Source organism: Triturus cristatus, chromosome 11, assembly GCF_964204655.1.
Source record: "Triturus cristatus chromosome 11, aTriCri1.1, whole genome shotgun sequence".
Lineage (NCBI taxonomy): Eukaryota > Metazoa > Chordata > Amphibia > Caudata > Salamandridae > Triturus > Triturus cristatus.
The window spans coordinates 1,114,274,416-1,114,297,959 of NC_140594.1; the positions used below are offsets into that span (position 1 = coordinate 1,114,274,416).

The 23,544-nt window shown below is 49.0% G+C and overlaps 1 protein-coding gene across 1 annotated transcript in view; it reads left to right on the forward strand.

Moving 5' to 3' along the window:
* CAPN10 (calpain 10) overlaps window positions 1–23,544 on the forward strand; it is a 123,660-nt gene that overhangs the window by 46,733 nt on the left and 53,383 nt on the right. The window contains exons 6-8 of the mRNA XM_085635625.1: window positions 7,474–7,640; window positions 8,798–9,090; window positions 9,243–9,445. Of these exons, the coding sequence (XP_085491751.1) occupies window positions 7,474–7,640; window positions 8,798–9,090; window positions 9,243–9,445 (663 nt within the window). The remainder of the gene's footprint in view (window positions 1–7,473; window positions 7,641–8,797; window positions 9,091–9,242; window positions 9,446–23,544) is intronic.

A 23,544-nucleotide genomic window follows, 5' to 3' on the forward strand; every position in this document is an offset into this window, starting at 1 on the left:
AGGACTAGTAGTTACATCCTGAAGCCATTTGGGTTGTGGCGCAGGCTCTGAGAGGGTTCAGGTGTGCGCTCTTCCTCGAAAGCCAACCTCCTTTTCCATGGAAAGCTAACTTACTCTTCCTGGGTAGAGGCTCTGAAGTCTTCGAGGGCTTGGAAGACATTTTCCCCGTATGGCGATGAATGAAAATGTTCTTGTGTTTCATCAAGTTCCTCCTGAAGTGTTTCTGTGATTGACCTCTAACGATAATCGAAGCTGGCTGTGGAAGGTTGTCTCTGCACATATAGGCATCTGTTCATAGCTTGTAGTGCAGTAGATTCACATGCGCCCATCCTCTTCCCTGGAGTCAGTGTCTTGTTGCACATCTCTGAAATATTAACATTTATTACTTATATGCACCATGTGTATGGTCACCATATTTTCACTGTTCCACACTTACACCCACCTGCTGTATGAAAAACAATGGAGTCGGTGGCCGTGCGCAGTACCAACTATGGGATGGGGTCACATGCTATCTCATGACTCGAAAAGACATCTTTGAACAAAACTTGCAAACTCCAAGCCCAACACTAGATGGCTGGAATATGCAGAGCTATTGTATGGTTTTGTTTTCTGATAACCAATGAAGGTAAATTTACCTCAAGAATATTTGTTCTGACAGAGCGCAATCCCCTACTCTCTTACTGCCTGCTCTATTCTTGCCCATTCATAACATGCAACTATCTCTGCTGCAGGTTCTACCCTATTGTCAAGAATTCCTGTCATGCGAGGGAAGGAAAACACGCCCTTATGTAAACAGGAGAGCTGTTACATAACTCAAGGAAAACACGCCCTTATGTAAACAGGAGAGCTGTTACATAACTCAAGGAAAACACGCCCTTATGTAAACAGGAGAGCTGTTACATAACTCAAGGAAAACACGCCCTATAAAGGGAGGAACCGGGAGGTACAACGCTGTCGGATATTGTGTTTACACCGACGTACCTGCTTAGTGAAGAGCAGTGTTCCGGAGTGGTGCTCCAGTAAGGCAAGAACGGAGGTAGGTCGAGTCGTTACTCCCTGGGACGTGTCTTGCCCCATCGTCACCTGTGAAGGACCCGGAAGCTCTACCGGATAACCATTGAGCTTCGCTTTTTGACTCGGCTGAGTCAAAGCGCAGTGGCGCTTTTGCTGGTTGGAGTCGTAACTCCCAGCCCGACCAGAGATACAGGGACTGCCAGCTGTAACGCACACCAGGAGGTGTTTGCCGCGTTACAGACTCTGAAGTCCACAGGATCGATCGAGCGGCTGCTCTCGGTTCAGTCTTCTTTGCTTGTGATTGGGGTATCGGTGACGCATCACCAGGAGGTGACTCCGCGTCCCGGTGCAGTCTGAGGAAGAGGTTGAGCGGCTGCTCCCTTCAGGTAGAGACCCCGGCTGGGTGTTTCCCTGACTCCTCGATTCTCCCCAACACTCTTCGTGCCCCTCACAGCCTACCGATTGGCATTGTCGGCCATTTCATTTCTGCCCTCTGTTGGCATACGCCGGGATCGGCGTATATGCAGAGGACGGTTAGGACCATCCGTGCTGTGGGCTGGTAACGTACTTAGCCTGGAGGATTCCAGTGACTATAACCTTTGTTTATTCCTTGTATTATTTTTGCCTTCATTAAAATAACTAAACCTTCACAAGTGGTTGCGTTCTCATTATCGTGTCTGTTAAACGATCCTGAGACGTTCAGGGCGTTACAAAATATCCGACCTTAATAACACTAACTGTCTCCCGGTCGATAACAGACATGGCAACACTTGATGATGTGCTGGCTGCTTTAGCGACTGTGCAAATTGAATTGGCTGCCTCCAGGCAAGAAACGGCCGATGTAAAAGCCAGACTGGATGCTATCCAATTGGACCCGCTCACGCCCAGCACCTCCCTCACGAACCAGACCCCTGCGGTAGTAGTGGAAATGCCGGTAGCCGTCCCCTTGGCAACACCAGAGAGGTACAGTGGGGATCCTAACACAGTGCAGGTATTCCTCACACAAGTGGCGCTACATTTATCGTGCAAACCAAGGGCGTTCCCCACGAGTCAGGCTCGTGTGGCTTTCCTTATATCCTATTTGGCTGGAAACGCGGCACAATGGGCCGTACCTCTGGTGAGCAGGGACGACCCCATCTTATGTGATTGGGGTGCTTTTCGCGAGGAATTCCTGAAGGTCTTCGACAGAAGGGCTGACTCGTACACGGCGGACCGTGAAATGCTTGCGTTGAGACAGGGATCCAACGACCTGGTGCAGTATCTCAACGCGTTCCGAAGGCTGGTTGCGGAAACCAAGTGGCCTGTTGCTAAACAGACGGCGCTCTTCCATCACGGGCTGTGCGATGAGCTCAAGGACGCCGTGGCTCATATTGACCCACAACCCAAGACATGTGAGGGCCTTATCAACCTGGTATTACGGCTGGAACATAGGCTAAGTGAAAGAAAGGGGGATCATGGGAGAAAAGGAAAATCCCTTCCATCCTATGTGACAGTGGGAAGTCCTGAAACTTCCACCGCATCCAAGGGAGAACCCATGGACATCGGCGCAATACGAGCGAGCCTCACAGCCACGGAGAAAGAGTCACGCCGTAAACAAGGATTGTGCCTATATCGTGGCAAAAAAGGCCACTACGTACGTGAATGCCCTGCCAAACGGAAGACGTCACGTTATCGGGCCAACCGGTCGGTAACAGCCGTGGTGGACGTACCGGCGGAAAACTAGAGGACTCCCAGACCAAAGAAGGGGCATCTCGGAGTCACTCATCCATCCCTTCACTTTCCAACTCGGTCACTAAGGGACAACGACACCTGTTTCTCACGGTGCACGTGGGAGTGCATGACCAGTGGATACCCGTTGTGGCCATGGTGGATTCAGGGGCCACTGGCATGTTTATGGACCACAACGAGGCATGCAGGCTAGGGCTAGTGCTTCTTCCCAAAGCTGTACCCGAAGACGTCTATGCTGTAGACGGAAGGCGATTGGTGACGGGGCCCATCGGGCAGCACACGGGGGTCCTTCCGATGAGATGTGGGGTGAACCATTTGGAACAAATCGATTTTAACATCATCCGAGCGCCCCAATATGGCGTCATATTGGGATTGCCGTGGCTACAGAAACACAACCCCTCTGTGGATTGGCCAACACATCGCATCGAACTGACGTCACCGTATTGCATCCTGCATTGTGGAATAAGAACGGAATCCCTTGACGCAGATGAGAGCGGGAGTCAGACGGTGGCTACAGCGGCAGAAAAAGATGTGGCTCTCCCCCAGGCTTATCACAGTTTTGAGGATGTATTTGATGAGGTGAAGGCGGAAGTGCTACCACCACATAGACAGTTTGACTGCCAGATCGACCTGGTGCCAGGGGCCAGCGTTCCCAGCGGCAGGCTGTATGCCCTGACGGAGCCTGAAAACGTGCATCTCCGAGGGTACCTGGATAAACTCCTCAAGCTAGGATTCATCCGCCCGTCCAAGTCTCCGGCCGCCTCGCCACTCTTCTTCATCCCGAAGGCTAATGGGGAGCTGAGAGCCTGTGTGGACTTTAGGGCATTGAATGCGATAACCGTAAAGAATCGGTACCCCTTGCCTCTCATCAGTGTACTTCTGGAACAGGTCAAGAAAGCTCGTATCTACACCAAGTTGGATTTGAAAGGGGCATACCATCTGGTGCGCATGAGGGACGGAGACGAGTGGAAGACCGCCTTTAAGACCAGGTTCGGCCTTTTTGAGTACCTCGTCATGCCGTTCGGTCTGTGCAACGCCCCGGCAGCCTTTCAGTACTTTTTGAATGAGGTATTCAGAGAGGAGTTGGATATCTACGTGGTCGTATATATCGACGACATCCTCATCTATTCGTCCAGTGTGGAGGAGCACGTACACCACGTCAAAGCTGTGCTCCAAAAGCTGAGGGAAAACATGCTGTTTTGTAAACTCAGCAAGTGTGACTTCCACGTCACATCCGTGGAATTCCTCGGAGTGATGCTGAGTCCAGAGGGACAGGAGATGGCAGAACGAAAGATCAAGGCGGTGAAAGAATGGCCGGTGCCCCAAAGCGTGAAGGACGTCCAAAGTTTCATTGGCTTCGCCGACTTTTACAGGCGGTTTATAGATGGATTTTCAGGATTGGTGACCCCAATCACACAGCTACTGAGGAAGTCCAAGGAGTTTGTCTGGTCCCCTGAAGCGAACAAAGCCTTTGAGGCCCTGAAAAGCGCCTTTGGTAAGGCGCCGGTGTTGGCTCACCCCGATCCGGATCTCCCCTACGTGGTGGAAGCGGACGCATCGGATGTGGCGCTGGGGGCTATCTTGTCCCAACGCAACCGCGACACAGGGGTGCTTCATCCCGTTGCGTACATGTCCCGCAAACTCAACGACGCCGAACGCAACTACCATATTGCGGAGAAGGAGCTTCTCGCAATCAAGGACGCCTTCACCGAATGGAGGCATTGGTTGATGGGGGCAAGACATGTGGTATCGGTGTACACGGACCATCGGAACCTACAGTTCATGACGGCCACAAGACACCTTTCTCCCAGACAGCTGCGGTGGATGATCTTCTTTGCGGGGTTCAACTTCCGCATCACATATCGGCCGGGGACGGAAAACCGGAAGGCGGACGCCCTGTCCCGTCCATCTGCAGTTAAGGAACCATTGCCTGCGACCGAGCATTCCATCATTTCCCCGAGGATGGTATTGGGGGTTATCCAACCGGATACTTTCCTGAGGGGAATAAAGAGAGGGATCAGGTCATTCGCATGGCGGAGGTGGCTCCTCAGTCACAGAGAATGGCAGCTGAAGGACGGGATCCCCCTGAAGGGCAGGTGCCTATTGATACCCACGCCTAGGCTAAGGAAACAAGCATTCATCTGGTGCCATGACTCTCCATGCGCAGGTCATTTGGGCTTTGAAAAAACGGTGGCTAGCATGGGACGGCATTTCTGGTGGCCAACCATGAGAGTGGATGTCAGGAGGTGGGGACAGGAGTGTCCTACGTGTGCTACCATGAAGGCCGACCATGGCCGAACCCAAGGGCTCTTACATCCACTTCCGACCCCGGATAGACCATGGGATAGCATATCACTGGACTTCGTGGTGGGCCTACCGGTAGACCAGGGGATGACGGCAATACTGGTGGTGGTGGATTACTTGACGAAAATGGGGCACTTCATCCCCTGCAAGAGAGTCCCTACGGCCGGGGAATTGGCGTCACTACTCCTCAAGAATGTGGTACGACTGCATGGATTACCTGGGGTGATCGTGTCGGACCGGGAGTCGCAGTTTACTGCGCAATTCTGGAAGACTTGGTGCACTGCGCTGCATGTTAAGACCGCCCTGTCCACCAGCTACCACCCTCAAACGGACGGCCAAACCGAGCGCCTGAACCAAACGCTCAAACAGTATCTGCGATGTTTTGTGGACCAGGGCAGGGAAGAATGGGTCGACTTGCTATGGGTTGCAGAGATAGCCTATAACAACGCCACTCACAGCTCCACACAGTCATCTCCGTTCTATAGCAACTATGGCCAACATCCCAGGTTCTTGCCATTTCTACATCCGTTCAGAGAGGACAGGATTCCCGCCACAGCGGACAGGGTGGCACACATAAAAGACACGTTGATGCGCTCAAGGGCTGTCCTAATAGAGGCCAAGAGAAGATACAAGGCTGCGGCAGACAGGAAGAGAAGGCCCGGGCCACTGTACCGCACTGGAGACTACGTCTGGATATCCACAAGAAACATGAGGTTTCGAAAGAACAGTGTGTTCCATCCCAAGTACATGGGCCCCTATCGAATTACCAAGTGTATGGGTCCCGTGAACGTGAAGGTGTGCTTGCCCCAGTCATTGCGGATACACCCTGTCTTTCATGTATCATTGCTCAAACCAGCACCCTCCAAGCCGTCTGGGACACCTAGGCCGGTATGCGTGGAGTCGGAGGTGGAGTATGAAGTGTCGGGCATACGGGCGTCCAAATGGCGCAGGGGGAAGCTGTGGTACCTGGTTGCGTGGAAAGGCTATGGCCCGGAGGAGCAGTCATGGGAACCGGCTGAAGGGGTTCATGCTCCGCGCTTGGTCTCCTTGTTCCATCGGCGTTTTCCTGCCAGCGCTGGACCCGTGGGGAGCCGCTGAGAGGGAGGATGTACTGTCAAGAATTCCTGTCATGCGAGGGGAGGAAAACGGTAACCAGCGAAAACGGACTACATCTCCCAGGATGCTTAGCGGTTGAGAGGTTATGTAAACAGGAGAGCTGTTACATAACTCAAGGAAAACACGCCCTTATGTAAACAGGAGAGCTGTTACATAACTCAAGGAAAACACGCCCTTATGTAAACAGGAGAGCTGTTACATAACTCAAGGAAAACACGCCCTATAAAGGGAGGAACCGGGAGGTACAACGCTGTCGGATATTGTGTTTACACCGACGTACCTGCTTAGTGAAGAGCAGTGTTCCGGAGTGGTGCTCCAGTAAGGCAAGAACGGAGGTAGGTCGAGTCGTTACTCCCTGGGCCGTGTCTTGCCCCATCGTCACCTGTGAAGGACCCGGAAGCTCTACCGGATAACCATTGAGCTTCGCTTTTTGACTCGGCTGAGTCAAAGCGCAGTGGGGCTTTTGCTGGTTGGAGTCGTAACTCCCAGCCCGACCAGAGATACAGGGACTGCCAGCTGTAACGCACACCAGGAGGTGTTTGCCGCGTTACAGACTCTGAAGTCCACAGGATCGATCGATCGAGCGGCTGCTCTCGGTTCAGTCTTCTTTGCTTGTGATTGGGGTATCGGTGACGCATCACCAGGAGGTGACTCCGCGTCCCGGTGCAGTCTGAGGAAGAGGTTGAGCGGCTGCTCCCTTCAGGTAGAGACCCCGGCTGGGTGTTTCCCTGACTCCTCGATTCTCCCCAACACTCTTCGTGCCCCTCACAGCCTACCGATTGGCATTGTCGGCCATTTCATTTCTGCCCTCTGTTGGCATACGCCGGGATCGGCGTATATGCAGAGGACGGTTAGGACCATCCGTGCTGTGGGCTGGTAACGTACTTAGCCTGGAGGATTCCAGTGACTATAACCTTTGTTTATTCCTTGTATTATTTTTGCCTTCATTAAAATAACTAAACCTTCACAAGTGGTTGCGTTCTCATTATCGTGTCTGTTAAACGATCCTGAGACGTTCAGGGCGTTACACCTATCCTTTACCACAGTTCTTAATGCTCTCCATACCAGATGCTCCTTCTCTCGTTTCCTTCCCACCCACCATTCTGTCCTTCCTTTGTCTGCCACACACTCGCTTATCCTCCATTGATGACTGTGTGCTACGTTTTTCTACTGTTTGTTCACATGCTATAGTCTTTCCATGGCATTATCTTATCCTCTGCATGCACATCCCATTCTTAAAAATCATGGATTTAATGCCAGCACACTATGATAATGTTGTTCCTAACCTAATTTTCCTCTTGTTTCTTTTAGGGGTGAAGGCTGGAGCAAGCTGGATAGAACAGAGGCATCTGATCTTCTGTCTCAGATTCAGGAAGGAGAGTTCTGGGTGGAAAAGGAGGAGTTTCTTCAAAGGTTTGACGAGGTCACCATTGGATACCCTATTAGTAATGCGGGACATATTCAGAGTCTTCATACAGGTATGTGTTATACAGTTTCATGCCGTGATGGCAGTGATTTTCTGAATATCATGAACATATACACATTATCTGTGTATGCCCAACCAACATGCTCAACATTTGAGAAGAGATTAATTAATCTGACCAGTTTCTGAGCACACAGCTGCAGTTCTAATGAGTAACATATATGTATTGAAGTCACAAAAACCTTTAGACAAAGAGTAGGATGATTGGGGCCTTTAATAAATAATAATCTTGTTTACACAGTGGAGGACCCTAAAGCTAGAGTAGTGTTTGGATGTGTAGTGTATGATTGGTAGATTGGCTGTGTTACCTGAAAACTTAATACTGGCCTGGGATAATTTTGTTCAGGTCAAGTGGGCACATCCTGATCAAGATACTTTTAAGACAATCCATGGTCAGGTGATCAACAAGAAGAGCGTGCTTCATTTAACATTTAAGTCATGTGAAGTGAGAGTCTCAATCGTCCAATGCTGTGGAAAAATTGCTCAGTAGAGGGAGTAGGCAAAAGAATAATTTAAAATTTAACAAATAAATGAACAGCACAAGAGTCATGCATTTTTTGTTGCTGCTTCAAATAATTCAAGAATGAGGAATTAAAAGGAGTCTGAAGATGTAAGGGTTACCTTGCGATTAAAGGAAATCTACAGACTAGCATTATTTGATAAGAATTCAAAAACCTTATTGTTCAGCATGTTTTGAGGACCTTGTGGATATGGGCGCTCTAGCTCAATAGCTGTATGATTTCTGTGGCATTTAATTGTCTCTTGCTGGAAAAGACAGGAAAAAGCCATTTGCCTAAGTGACCTGATTCAGGTTTGGTATTCATAGAACATGATTTCACACTACAAACTGTATTTTCTCATACATAAAACCACAGCATGGTGGTGTTATTTTGTAAATATTTTCATTGGGATTGAGGTGGGCACCCAAGAATGTTTGATGTTTTAGGTATTCACAAAGTTTTGTAAGTCACGGGCCCGCAAATCATAGAGATAGTCTCTTGTTATGGGTAGGAGTCAGGCTGTACCCAGAATGGCAGTGCAAAGAGAACACCCCCCTGGAAAACAGGGGCCATATGAAAAAATATAGTCATGTGGAGGAAACAAATACATGTATTCTAAGTATTGAAATAGTTCCTCTGTCTCTAATTCTAGGTATTTGGTTGTGCCATACCCAACAACTTTCTGGAGCGTGGGTGAAAGGCCAGTCAGCTGGTGGCAGCCGGAACAACAGTAGCTTCCCCAGCAACCCCAAGTTCTGGCTGCGGGTCTCGGAGCAGAGTGAAGTGTGTGTTACTCTTATGAAGTGCCACAAAATGTCAGGAAATTTGAGACCTGGAGTAGATTGGGCAGGCCATGCCCATTGCAGCTACGAAGAGCGGGATGTGGTTCACAATACAGACTTGCAGGAGAAGAGTCCTCCTGCAGTAGGACTGCATGTGTGGAAGGTAATCCAGGTTTGGTGTATTGTCTCAAATATTTATAACTGTGAAAGGAAACCTTTGGGGGTGGATTAGTGGACAGGATGTGGATGCATGCTCTCAGACTGCACAGCTAGTAGAGATATTACTGGCCAGATAAATGCCTTTCTCGGTTCCAGGTGGAAAAAAAGCGCTTTAACTTGTCGAAGACCCTCAGTGCACCTCCCTCAGCAAGCACAATCAGCCACTCCTATGATCGGGAAGTGCATCTGTTCAGTGACCTCTCTCCTGCGCACTACCTCCTCATCCCCAGCACCTTCTTGAAGGATGTTGAAGGACACTTTCTGCTCCGTGTCTTCTCGAGTGGCCGGATCCATCTCAGGTATGTCCCAGTGGCCCACTTACCATGCTATGGTTGTTGGTAATGAGAAGTGCAGTAATCTGTAGCTTCCATATTTCCTAATAGGACCTGATATTTGAAAGCTTTCACAGATTATTTTATGAAGTTTTGCTTTTGTGCTCCAGATTAGACCATTTATTGGATCTCTGATACTTGGTAGCTGGCATTCCTCAGTTCAGGTCCTTGATGAAAGGCTCTTTATCGCCCCTGCTAAGTTCATAATTCAAGAATACGTAGCTTCATTGTTGAAGACTTACCTGGACAGTCATAATATGGACTACTCGTATTCTGCCCAGATCTTTTGCCTTTGTTTCTTTAATTAGTGGAGAGTGTGACAGAGTGTACATGGGTGAGTGTGTAGTTTCCAGTGTCGGATATTTTTCAAGATTGTGGCTACACACTAGGTGACCCAGGCTACCCAAAGAGTGGACATAACAACTGACTTGCCTCTTAGTTCACGTTTGGCATTGTTGATAGGATTGGGGGGGGGGGGGGGGGGGGGAGAATGAACAACTCTAAATTCATGTTTGAAAACTATCACCTTAAAAAACAAAAAACTTCTCATTTCACTGATCTAATCTGATGCACTAAGGTGAAACAGTTCTGCATGGTAATGATATACACTTCTTGAATTTTAAAAAGACTATCATTTTTTAAACCTTTGCTGCAAGATGTCTTTAAAAATACAGGTGTTTCTAAATGTAAGCTATGCAGACACCCTAGTTACTTATTTTCTTTAACTTAAATTAACCTTTAAATGTTTGCCTGTTGTTTAACATCTTTTTAATGTTGGTGTTTAGTCTAATAAACATTATCCCTGACCTGCAGTTGACCAGGGTGCCACATTGAAAGGTCAGGAGGGCCCAGGTGGCCTCCGACCATACTTTGAGTATCACTGTTCTAGAGCATGTCTGCCAGTGAACAAGCGCATAGTTTGTGAGTAAGATGGTACTGTATGGAATACTTGCCCAAGCACCAGATTCCACGAGTTGGAGGAAGGATACCACTGAAAACCGAGTGATGGAGGCAGTACAGGCCAATAGTAATATTTCATGTGAGAATGAATTGTAGAGCTTCCAGGGGCCATGTTATGGAAAGTGCCCCGGGGACGAAACAGGCATGTACGCCTGCTTTGTGCATCCCCGGGGATCTTTGGTATTACAGAAAGGGTCGCAGACGCTTGTACGACCCTTTCTGTAATATAGGTGACGCTGTAGCACATGTAGCGCCAGTGCTATCACCATAGGGTGTTCCCTCATTTGCATGTGGACGTAGCCTCATGCAAATGAGGAATCCCTTTACCTCTGTGCCCGCGTCGTATTATTGGTGCGGGCACCTAGGCAAAGAAGCTGTCAGGAGGTGCATATTGACCCCCCCAAACATCCCCATGCAGGAGGGTGCAGTTACTCACTTCTCTAATCCACCTTTAAAAAGGGCAGGTGCGTTGCCGCCTGCACAGTGAAACACAGGGCGGCTGCTTCATAGCCGCTCCGTGTTTCACTTGAATGCGCTGCCCTAAGGCATCACGACTTCGCAGCTCCCCTAGGGGCAGCACATTCAATATAATATGACGCACTGTCCTTGTTTGCGCAGGGCGCACTTTTTGAAAGGTGCGCCCGGCGTAAACAGAGAGCACACCATCCATCCCTGTAGTGAGTTTGTGTGTCAGAATGAAATAGTCTCTGAAAATCGTGTGCTTTTGTGTTTTTCATTGTATGCAACATCAGATTTTACATGCTATTTTCAGTTCAGGTTTTGCTTTGGATTAGGGAGAGACAATTTAAACTCAATCTCAGTGGCTATCTCCTCATGATGCCGAACTCTCCACCTACATGTCCAAACCCTCCTACACAGATGCTAGTTTCCTCAAGGGTGTTGCCCTTCTTTTTCCAGTACATCAGATTGAAGAATGAGGGCCTTTTCATTGCCTTCAAGACTTCATACAAGCAAATTGTTACCTGTGAAATTCACACAACTTTGGAACCTTTGCCTCCAACATTCAGCCCTTGAGTATGCCCAGCTCTTGTGGTGGGCTGGACTTGAACTAGTGAGTCTTGCTTCTCCCTCTCTCTGGTCAGATATGCATGATGAACCTATGCCAAAATGGAACAAAGTGAAAGACTTTGTAAGTCTGGTCAGATTGCTGAGACTTCTAGTCTTAGGCTGATGTTTAGAATTATTGCAGAACTTGCTGCAAAAGACCTCTGAGAAATGATTCGGCATCTCCAATTACTCAGTTCTCATATCGGTGGCTATTTCCTAACGAGGCCTATTGTGTCAAGATAGCTAACTGACAGACACTAGTCTTAATGACTAAGGCCCTGATTATGAGTTAGGTTGTGGTAATTACCACATACATGGGTAAACAGCGTATTATTTTAACAAATCATCTGATCATAAGTTATAAATACTGTCTGTAGTCCACATGTTATTTAACGCACGTGCTATTTTACACGTTCACTTTTTACCACTTCTGAAAAATAACGCATGTCATCAATAACACCTAATTACACATACGAGAGGTCATTAAAAACCAATGGAAAATACCACCTTAAAATACCACAAGTTAAAAGCAGGTTGCAAAAATTCATGAAAATGTAGGGAATTAAAGAAAAGCGGTAAAACAATAGAAAAATTAAAAGACCAACATAATAATGCCAAAATAAACACAGTGCATGCGCTGTTTGAGCTGAAAATAATAGAATTTTACACACACCTGCACACAGGGCCAGACTACATTAACAACCTGGGACAGGTGAAGCTATCGCAGGTTGCTTGCTGCATCACATACTTCATTCTACAGTCCACCGAAATGGACGCAGCACTCTTGGGCCACAGTATCATGCTATGCCAGATCCATGTTCTACTACAGTCAGGCAGCATTGAAGATGGAAACAAGGCCACCAATCAATTACGTCACATGGCGCAGCAACACAGGATAAGAGCCTTGATTGACAGAGTAAGCCTGGATCCCATAAACTTTAGTCAGCTTGAGGGTCAGAGGATACACAGGATCGATTTGGGCACTATGCGAAGCATATTTGCATCATTACGGAAATCTTGGAGCCCAACCTGGGGCTCCACTGCTATCTTCCCTATTTGAAAATGTTAGAAGCACTAGAATTATTTCCAACAGGCAGACACAGCAGACAGTAGAATTGGTCCTTGGTATTTCTCAGTCAACTTTTAGCAAAATACTCTGCTAAGTGGTGGATGCTTTGCAGAGAGTGAGTGAGCAGTACGTACAGTTCCTCTTGGGCACCCACAGGGCAAATGCCAGCAAAGCAAACTTATGTGCTACAGCAGCAGGATTTTCTGATATCCTAGGGTCAATTGGCTGCACTCATGTGCATGTGGTGACCTCACATAGAAAGCAACAGGTGTGCTGGAACTGTAAAATGAAACGCACCATGTATGTGCAAATGTTGTGTGATGTGGATCTGTGTAGACTAAACTGGTGTGTTAGGTGCTCTGTACGAAACCACAATGTTATGATGTTGATGAGAAGCCACATTAGTCATATTGTCGTAACACATCACACTTAAAGTACTGGGCAAACTAATCAACCCTTCATCCTCAATATTACAGTGCATGATGCTTGTTGTAACCCAGTCTCTGTACATTTCAGCTGCATAATTAAAGAAAGTTGCTATACCCTATGATATATACATGGATCAATGTGAATGTGTGTAACAAATTACATTGGCCACTCTTCACAACAATGATGATTCTCAGCCAAGTCAACTTTTTAACAACCACATGTACCTCCATTCCGACTCTCATGACTGTTAACTTGGATTCTTTTGACCTCAAGACCTTCTTTCTTGTCTTCCATTCCAGACATGTTGAAGATGTTCATAATTGGTTTTTCCCACAGCTTGAGGTAGAGCTGAGGTGGAGAACTAGCACCAGTTACCATGTTTTTGTGCTTGTGCTTGGCAACTCACTTAAGTACCTAGAAATTCAAGGTTTAGAATATTTTATTTAAATTTACTCCAGTATTGGAACGTTCATAGATTCACATGCTTGAATCCTTCCCAGTCGTCGAGATGGGTGTCCTCTGTATTATTAAAAGTAATTTCCTATTATACATAGAACCTAAGGCCCTAGGACTTAACATTTTTTTCTAACATAACTCTGTCCTTTAGTTAAAAAAGGACCAACCTTAGAACCAGCCAATCAGTAGACACCACCCTGTTGAACCTTCCTGAGAGAAGCTCCAGTCCTTTAGATTTTCTACCGCACGTCGTGCTAAGGGAGTCTCCACTGAGCTCTGCTCAGTTTTTTTTCTATTCTCTCTCTTTTGGAGTATTATTCCACGCAGGTTAACTGCCAACCTAGTAGATCTGTGTTGAGGTGAATTAAACTAATGCCCACCTTGTCAGATACACCTAAAAAAGGTATTTTCAGAGCCTGTGGCACTTGCAGGAAGAAAACACTGCATATTGATGATAAACACAAGGACTGTCTTTATTGCCTGTATCCTGAAAACCAGCCTAAGGATTGCAAGGTATGTCGGACTTTCTCAACAAGTACTTTGAAAGATCGTGAAGGAAGGCTTCTTTTGTGGCATCAGAGGCTTAAAAAAAGGGACACAGTGGTCTCAAATGAGGAGAGTGATGCTTCCTCTAAATCTTCCACTAAAACGCCTCAAAAAAGACCCTTAGATGACCCTACTGGTTCATCGTAGCAGCTTCCTACTAAAGCGCCAAAAATGTCATCTTCTTTGTCTCAGAAGCAGTCTTTGTCTGCTAGCAAAGTTTCTCACAAAGAAAAGAAAACTTTCCCTTCAAAAAAGCCTGCTTCAGAACTTTCTACTCCACCTATGAAGTTGAAGCATACCTTCAAGAAGCCTACTTCAGCTCCACCGACAGGCAGCTCGTTGACGACACCTCTGTCGAGAAAATCCTCTCCTGTGGTGATTCTGGTCACATCGACTGTGTCTACAGTCTGTACCGTCACTGTCTCTTAAGCGTCGACCTCATCGTCCGGTCAGGCACCTTTATCGTTGACGAAGCAGATTGTTTCTTCAAGGTCATCGTTGTTGTCTAAAGGCAAATTCTCGACGACGGGCTGTCCGTTGACGACACAACTCTCGTTGTCAATCTCGTCGACAGGGACGCTGATTGCATCATCGACGAGGCGATCCTTGTCTCTGGCAGAAGTGTCATCGGTGGTATTGACTACGGTATCCACTGAGTTACCGTAAACGAAGATTCCTGTCTCTGACGATTCATCGAAGACGAAGGCGATTCCATTGACGGACCGGGAGAAACAGCCCTCGTCGACAAAGGCGATTCTGTTGGCAGTCAAGGAGCAATCGTCGACAAGCTCATCAACGAGAAAAGAATAATTGCAGAAATTGCAAAAATTCAACTTACAACAGCTTTAACTTCACCTAGTCAGGTGCACGCTTTTATGCCATCCCAATTTCTGGAAGAGGATGATGAGGAAGAGGGATCTGAGGAGGATCGTCTTTTTGGGGCTGCTTTAAACCCATCAGACCTTAATGTTAAATATCAGGAAGATTCTGATGATGACGAGGATTATGGTAATCCGTATTACCATTCACAGCAACAGTATCGGCATCAGGATGTAGTGTACCTTCCTTCAGATACGATGACTGATTTACAATTTATGCTGGCAGACTATAAGAGGAGGTTTCCTCCAGAGGGGAGTATCCAACAAGCTCCTCCTCCTCCCCTGCCTTCCCTTCTACAGGCACGGGCTCGCTCTCCTCCGCCACAGCTGGGGTCACCATTCTTTCAGCCCTCTCCTCATGTGTCTTCTGTGCAACAGTTATCGTCTTCAGAAGAGGAAATGGAAAGAGAAGGAGAGATTTATCAGGACTAATGGGATTCCTACATTATTCCCACCCAGCATCTCCTTCTTTCCCTCAAGCGGATTCACCTCCGGAAGATATTGGATGGTTCCATAAACTTCTGGAAAGTGCGTCAAAACGCTTTGATTTACCAATGCCTGTTCATCAACAGGACTGTTTTCTATATGATTTTAAAGAGTCTTACAAAAAGTCGGTAAGGTCAATGCCTATTATTGATTACATTTGGGAGGAATGATTGAGTATAATGCAAAATCCAGCTACTGTCCCACCTGTGTCACCAAGGCTGGACAAAAAATATAAAGCTCCCGATGACGCTCCGCTTCAGCTCCTCTGACAGCTCCTCCTGATAAAGAAGGCAGAAGACTGGACAATATTGGGAAGCGTTTTTCGTCTGTCAGCCTTGATAGTGCGTGCTGTGAATTCTCTGGCTTTACTGGGCCGTTATAATAGGCAAATGTGGTCGGACTTGACACCATTCCTGGACAAATTTCCACCAGAGGACAGGGAGGCTGCTAAGAAGATTCTTCTTGAAGGCAAGCGGTCCGCCTCTGAAGTAATAGACTGCGCTACAATGTAGCGTCCACTGGTTTCCGGCAGCTAGCGGGAGGTGTAGTCTTGAGGCGTCAAGGAAAAAGTTACCTATCTTACAAAGGAGGCTACCAACAATCTCGTTACCGGGCCTATTCTTCCTCCACCCAACAATATAGGCCCCAGTTTACTCCCCGCCAAGCACCGGGGGCTGCTTACAACAAGGCTTCCTTTAGAGGAAAATCATGACCCAGGACAAGGAGACCGGTCACCGCCAATGACCTCCCACAGCTGTCAGCCTCTATCCCATCTTCGCTGGGTGGCAAAATATCCCAGTATTTTCATCAGTGGCAAACCAGAACATCGGACTGATAGGTCCTGAATCTGATCCAATTCGGACACTCTTTGAAATTTATAAAGATCCTTCCACCAACTCCTCCTCTGCCCTGCTTTCAGAAGCACCTGCGTCTCTTACAGATGGAAGTAACAAGCACGTTACAAAAAGGAACAGTAGAATGAGTTCCTCTCAGACAAAAAGGGAAAGGTTTCTACTCCTTTTTCTTCTTGATCTGAAAAAAGATAAAGCAGTGGAGATCGAACTTGTACCTACGGAACTTAAACAAATTCCTCAAAAAACAATCGTTCCGCATGATCTCTATTCAAGATGTGCTACACCGCTTCAACGGAAACGATTATATGGCGTCCCTGGACCTCCAGGACACATACTTTCATATACCCGTATGCCAAAAACACAAAAATTTCCTAAGATACACAGTGGCCGACAGTCACTATCAATTCCGCGTCCTACCATTCGGACTAAAGTCAGCCCCCGCATCTTCACGAAGTGTCTACCGCCAGTTGCAGCTTCTCTAAGGCAACAACATCATCAAATTTTTCCTTATGTAGACGACTGGCTTCTCAAAGCCTCCACTTACGAAGCAGCAAGGACATCCACCAAAGCCTGTCTGCAACTATTGAGGAAATTGGACCTCACTTTAAATGTGGAGAAATCAATTCTAAAACCATCCCGTAGGCTGGTCTTCCTAGGAGCTATCCTGGACACCATAGAAAACAAGGCGTATCCTACCTTGGAGAGACAAAAAAAGTTGATATTCTTGGTAAAACGGGTCCAAAAAAAGGTGTCTTTCTGTTCACCTCTTCAAATCTCTCCTAGGAATGATGTCTTCTTGTATTCCCCTCATACCTCACTGCCGACTCCACATGCGTCCTCTTCAAGGAGCTTTAAACGAACAATGGGTGCAGACAAAGGGCACATTCGACAATCTAATCCGAATCGCTCCTTTCATGATAGTGGCTTTGGACTGGTGCAAACAACCTCATCAGTTCTCTCCGGGGTTACCGTTCCTATCCCAAGCTGCTCCTCTAGTAATCACAATGAATGCATCCCTAGAGGGATGGGGAGCTTTCCTCCAAGATTTGCAGGTCAGCGGATGATGGCCATCTTCCCACCAAGATCTTCATATTAATCTTCTCGAGTTGAGGGCAGTCTTCCTGGCACTCCAAGCATTCCTGCCAAGAATCCAAAACCTATCGGTGCTTGTCAGAACAGACAATACCACGACAATGCACTATCTCAAGGAGGAACGAGGTCTCTCCTGCTCTCTTAGGAAGCCCAGCTGATCTGGCGCTGGGCAATTCATCACAAGGTGCACCTATCAGCAGAGTACGTTCCAGAAAAACAGAACGTCATTGCAGACACTTTGAGCAGACTGAAGACGACCTGCCACGAGTGGGAATTGGATCAAAGCACTCTCGACAATGTCTTCTCCCAGGGTTCACGGGGAAATGCCTTTTCAATAGCGTGGTCCGGCATATTTGCTTGCGCCTTTCCCCCCCATTCCTTTCCTTCCATGAGTACTAAAGAAGTTGAAAACGGAACCCTGCAAGATCATCCTAATAGCACCAGCCTGGCAGCGCCAGCACTGGTACACAGAACTTCACCTACTTTCACTCAAGCCTCCGATCCATCTCAGACCTTTTCCGTCCCTTTTAACTATGAACCAGGGGCAAGTATGCCATCCGAACCCCAGTTCCCTCAAATTGGCAGCCTGGCTCCTGAGTTCCAGGAATTCAAACACTTAAAGATCATCCCACAGGAGTGTAGACAAGTGCTGGCTAGAGCAAGAGCAGACAGCACTAGCAGGGCTTACTCTTTTGAATGGAAAAGGTTCTGCATGTGGTGTGCATCTTCTAAAGTCAATCCTCTCCACTCGCCTCCAGAGGAAATTTTGCCTTACCTACTCCTCCTGGCACACTCGGGTTTAGCTCACGCTTCAATTAAAGTGCATTTAGCTGCATCTCTAGTTTCCGTAGATCAGCTAATGTTCCATCTCTGTGGTCCTGTAGACTGGTCAAGCAATTTCTTAAAGGTCTGTTCAGGATGTCCCCCCACCACCCCCACTCTCCCCCCGTAAGGGCACCTCCACCCACAAGGCAGCTGAACACGGTGCTAAGTTAACTAATAAAACATCCTTTTGAGCCGATTCACAAGACGCATATGAAGTTCCTATTCTGGAAGGTGGCTCTCCTCCTAGCTCTCACTTCTGCGAGGAGGGTTGGTGAACTTCAGGCCTTTACTAGCCAAGAGCATTTCTAACAATTCAAACTTGACAAAGTAATTCTACGAACAAACCCCAAGTTCGTCCCCAAAGTTCCTTCGGACTTTCACCTTACTGACCCGATTGTTCTGAAATCATTCTTCCCAAACCCACAGACTGCAGCGGAGCGTGCTCTACACTCTCTAGATGTTAAAAGGCGCTTGAAATTTTACTTGAACAGGACGAAGTCATTTCGCAAGTGAAACCAACTGTTCGAGGCATATGAGCTGCAGATTACACACATGTGCATAGATCGCCATCTGGTGTTGGGCCCGGATGTTTGCAGTTTGTTTTTCCTCTTGGAAAGTCTTTGGAAGTCACGAGGTCGGTGACTCCTCCTTTGGATCGTATTGCGCATGGGCTTCGGCTCCATCCTCAGATTGTGATCTTCGCGCTCCGGTTCCGAACAGCTTCCAGTTCGACGGTCGACGCGCAATCCTCACCTCAAACCGCGGTATTGTTTAGATCGCGATCTCCCCCACTCGACGCACCTTCTCATCGGCACGGACCTTCAGTTCCAGTCGTCAACGGCGGCCTTCGGGCCTCTCCAAGCTTCGGTCCTGGCTAATGGAAAGGACTCCATTTAAAAAGTGCCCACGATGTGGGTCCAAATTCCCCCACACTGATCTCCATGAGGTATGCAATCTCTGCCTCTCCCCTGAACACGAGGCTCGAGACTGTCCGGCGTGTAAGTCCTTCCGGTCCAAAAAGACTATTCGGGACCGAAGAGCCAGAAGAACTATGGCGCACTCCTCAACGACGATTCCGGACGACATCTTCGGAGAAGGTATCGACGCTCCAGAGCGGTACACCGAAGAGGGCCTCGTCGGCGCTTTCGAGGCCGACGAAAAAGGCTCCGGTCACACCTTCGCCTCCGGGCCTAGGCAGGACACTGCTTCCAACACCCCACCTTCGGGCCCTGTGAAGAGCAAGCCTTCCGGCGGCTCGGGCTCGAGCCAGCCTATCCCCGGTGCCGATAAACACGCTTCGGCACCGAAAAAGAAGCCGACCCCCATATTGACACCGAACTCCGCACCAAAGCACTCGGGGTTGAAACCCGGCTCTTCGGCACCGACACCACCGTCGGTGCCGACCAAAGCACACAAGGCCACCGGCACCGACACTTCGAGGCCGAAATCCATCTCGGCGTCGACCAAGCGTCCGGAGGTTCCCAAACCAGGTTCCAAACCACAAACCGGCGCGGAAAAGCCTAAAAAGCCAACGGCGCCGACGGACAGACCAGCCTCACCGGACTTATTTACACCGGATCCCTTGCAGAAAACACTCACCAAGGATCCAAAAAGAGACATTTGGAGAAGCCTGCTCCACCTCCGCCTCCAAAGAGGAAGGACTCTGCTACCTCTCCGTTCAGAATACCTTCCCCACCTCCTCCACCTTCCCCACTTCCTCCACCTTCTCCACCTCCTCCACCTTCTCCACCTCCACCCCCTCCACCTTCTCCACCCCAACCTCATCGTTCTCCCACCCCTTCTCCACACGATGATAATCACGGGGATCCATATGATGACATAAGGGATGTCCCCCAGGACCTACCCACAGGGGACCCCACTCCTACAGGATCCCCAGACCCATGGGACGACTACAATATCCCTGATATCCCCAACGTCCCACAAGATGACCTTTACCTCTCCAGGCCATCTCCACCAGAAGACTCATTGGGGTTCCACCATCTACCTCAAAGGGCGGCACACTATCACGGGGTAGACTTGCATACCGACCCCGTGGAGGAAGATTTCCTCCTCGACACATTCGACACTACACATAGGTCTACCTCCATATTATCTATGCTTAAAGGAGTGGTAAAGCATGCGCCAGAAGTTTTTAAGGACCCAGTTAGGGCCAGGGTCATTAACCCGTGCATAGAAAAGAAATACAAAGCTGCCCCCACAGATCCCTCCTACATCAGAGGGCCAGCGCCACTAGATTCCCTAGTGGTGTCCACTGCACGCAAAAGGGCAAATTCCCAGGCGTCAGGCGAAGCACCACCACCTGTCAAAGAGTCAAAGCTACTGGACGCATCAGGAAAGCGCACTGAGTCACAAGCAGCCAATATGTGGCGTATCGCCAATACTCAAAGCGCTATTGACCAGATATGAAAAATATAAAGCTAGGGCCAACGAACTAATTCAAGAGGGTAAGACTATCACTAACACCTCTATACGCTGTGCCTTAGATGCAGCAGACACAGCTTCCAGGGCCATCAATACCAGCGTCCTCCTCTGTCGCCATGCTTGGCTAAGAATATCAGGGTTTAAACCGGAGGTACAAGCCTCCATCCTGAACCATCCCTTTGACCAGGAACATCTATTTGGCCCAAAGGTGGATGAGGCCCTAGAAAAAATGAAGAAGGATACGGATACGGCGAAGTCCATGGGAGCCTTACAGTCACACCCTCCTAGACGCTCCTTTCGCCGCTCTTCCTTTCGAAGTACATCTAGAGGCTACTCCTCAGACACCGCGTCCACTTCGTACAAATCCCCCACTCAGTCCACCTTCACGAGGGGTTATCAAAGAGGCGGCTATAGGGGTAACAATAATAAAGGCAGAGGCAAAACAAACAACGCCCGCTCTGCCACAACGCCTACCCAATGACTTCTCCCTCCCGCCCCCCACTCCCCCCAGACCATTCCAGTCGGGGGCAGACTCCAACAATTCCTTCCCATCTGGGCTACCATCACCTCAGACAAATGGGTGACACAAATAATTCAATCTGGCTACTGCCTAGAACTAATATCTACCCCCCCAAACATTCCACCCAGGCAGCGCCCAATGTCACAAGAACATTTAATACTCCTAAAGCAGGAGGTAATTGTGAGAAAGTGGGTTTCTGTTTCAGTAACCCCCCCCCTTTTTTTGCCTAATAGCTGATGCACTTTTCCTTGTTGTGACCTGGGCTCCTGCCAATCAGGTGCCCAGGGCCTGTGTTCCTTCCCTAAAATACAAACTCCAAATTGACAAACCCTGGCCACATGTCAGCCCCTAGTAAATGGTACCCTAGGTACCCAGGGCCTTGTGACCAGGGAAGGCCTCTAAGGGCTGCAGCACTCATTGTGCCACCCTTAGAGGCCCTGTAATCTTACACACACACACTACCTTTGCAGGCTGAGTGTCTGGGCACAGGACAAAACAAAGAGTCGACATGGCACACATCTCTGTGTGCCATGCCCATCACCTACACTGCCAAGGCATATGTCAGCCACCCCTCTGGCTGGGTGCCTTATGCCTATGGTGTGGGCACAGGAGCAGGAGCCCTGTGCCCCTACAGTACCCAGGTCCATTCCTGGGCACTGTAAGTACAGTGCTGCCATTTACAAGTACATGGTGCTGAGAGCTCGTCAAACACGAGCTCCACAGCACCATAATGGCAACCCTGAAGACTGGGAAGTTTGGTCTCAAACTTCTCAGCACATTAAACCCGCACTGATGCCAGTGTGGGATTTAATGTACTAAGCACCCCAGAGGGCATCTTAGAGATGCCCCCTTACAGCTAACCTGCAATCCACGTCTGCTCTGAGGCTGCCCAGGCTGCCACACAGCAGACACGTTGCTGGACCCCTGGGTGGGAGAGCCCCTGCTCTCCCGGGCCTGCAACAATGCACGTCCTGGATGAGGTGATAAATCTCCTCCCCCAGGATGAGCCAAGGGAAGCTTCAAAGGCATGCCGCCTCTTGGAGATTCCCCAGGCCTCTGCAACCCCCCACTCTGGAGGGAAGCTTGGCCGGAAACCCCATACAAGGACAGGGAATGTGCCATCCTGCCCACCCCACCCCTCAGGTGGGGGAGGCGAGGTGAAGCACATCTCTGGGCTATCGCCATCTTGAGGATGGGGGGCCCTACCCTATCAGGATTAGGCTACTGCCCCCCTCCCACAGGAGAGAGGCAGGATAGGGGGTGTACCCACCCCAGGACAAGGACCCATTGGTCCCTGGCCTTCACCTACCTGTAACGCCCCTAAATCTAGTATTTAGGGGCACCCTGAACCTTCCTTCGACAGATTCCAGATAGAAAACTACAAGAAGAGCAAGAAGAACAAGGACCTGCCCTGCAGCTGCTAAAAAGAGAAGAAGACACCAACTGCTTTGGCCCCAGCCCTACCGGCCTGTCGACTCTCGAACCTGCACCAGCGCGGCATCTCTCGTGGCCAGCAACCTCACCAACCCCGGAGGACCTGGCTACCTCTTGGCTCTAAGCCCCTGGGTCTCCCATGAGTAGAGGCTCTACTCAAGAAACCTATTTTTAACCCTGGGCAGCAGCCCGGAACCGCGGACCCAACACACTCTGCACCAGCCAAGCCTGGCCAGTGCCGGAGTGGACAAAGACCCTGAGGACGACCCCACGGCGACTGTGACCCCGAGTCCGGCACCCAAGGACCCCCCTCGACATTCCGGAAGAAGCCTGCAGCCTCAGAACAGAGTGCCACCCCAACCGCGATCAACCAGAGGGTAAGATTTCCGACATCAAAAGGCACCCCTGCACCCGGCGCCCTGCGGCCCCCTGTGCCCAATCCCGGGGTACCCACCTAACCTACAACTACCCAACTTACCTCTCGAAGTGGTGGTGGCACCTGAAGCATCCTCGTCCCCGAGCCTGCAGCCTTTTTCCAAACCGGAACATTCCCATTGATTTCCATTGAGCGCCCGAAGGCTCAAAAGCACCCTGCACCCAGCCGCCCGAGTGGCCCTGGCAGTGCCCTCTCTACACTAACCTACTTCCCCACTTGCCCTGAGTAAGTGACCAGGAGCCCAGCTCCCACAGCCGCGTGGCTTGCCAGGCAGCAGCCACCAACCAAGGCCCCCCTCTATCCCTCATAGGATAACATTGGGCCTAACTCTCTCTGCACCCGGCCGTCCTGAAACCGCTGAGGGTGAACCAACTGTACCTACCTGACACTGGGGGACCCCTGAGTCCATGCCCGGAATTTCAACTCTGCCAGTCGAGTACTTACCCTTAAACCGCTAACTTCATTTTCCTCATAGGGTAACATTGACTGGCTTTTTCTTCAAAAATCTTCTAAGTGTGAACTTTTCAAAACTGCAAAAATTCACCAAAAATCAGCCAAGTGACAAAAACGA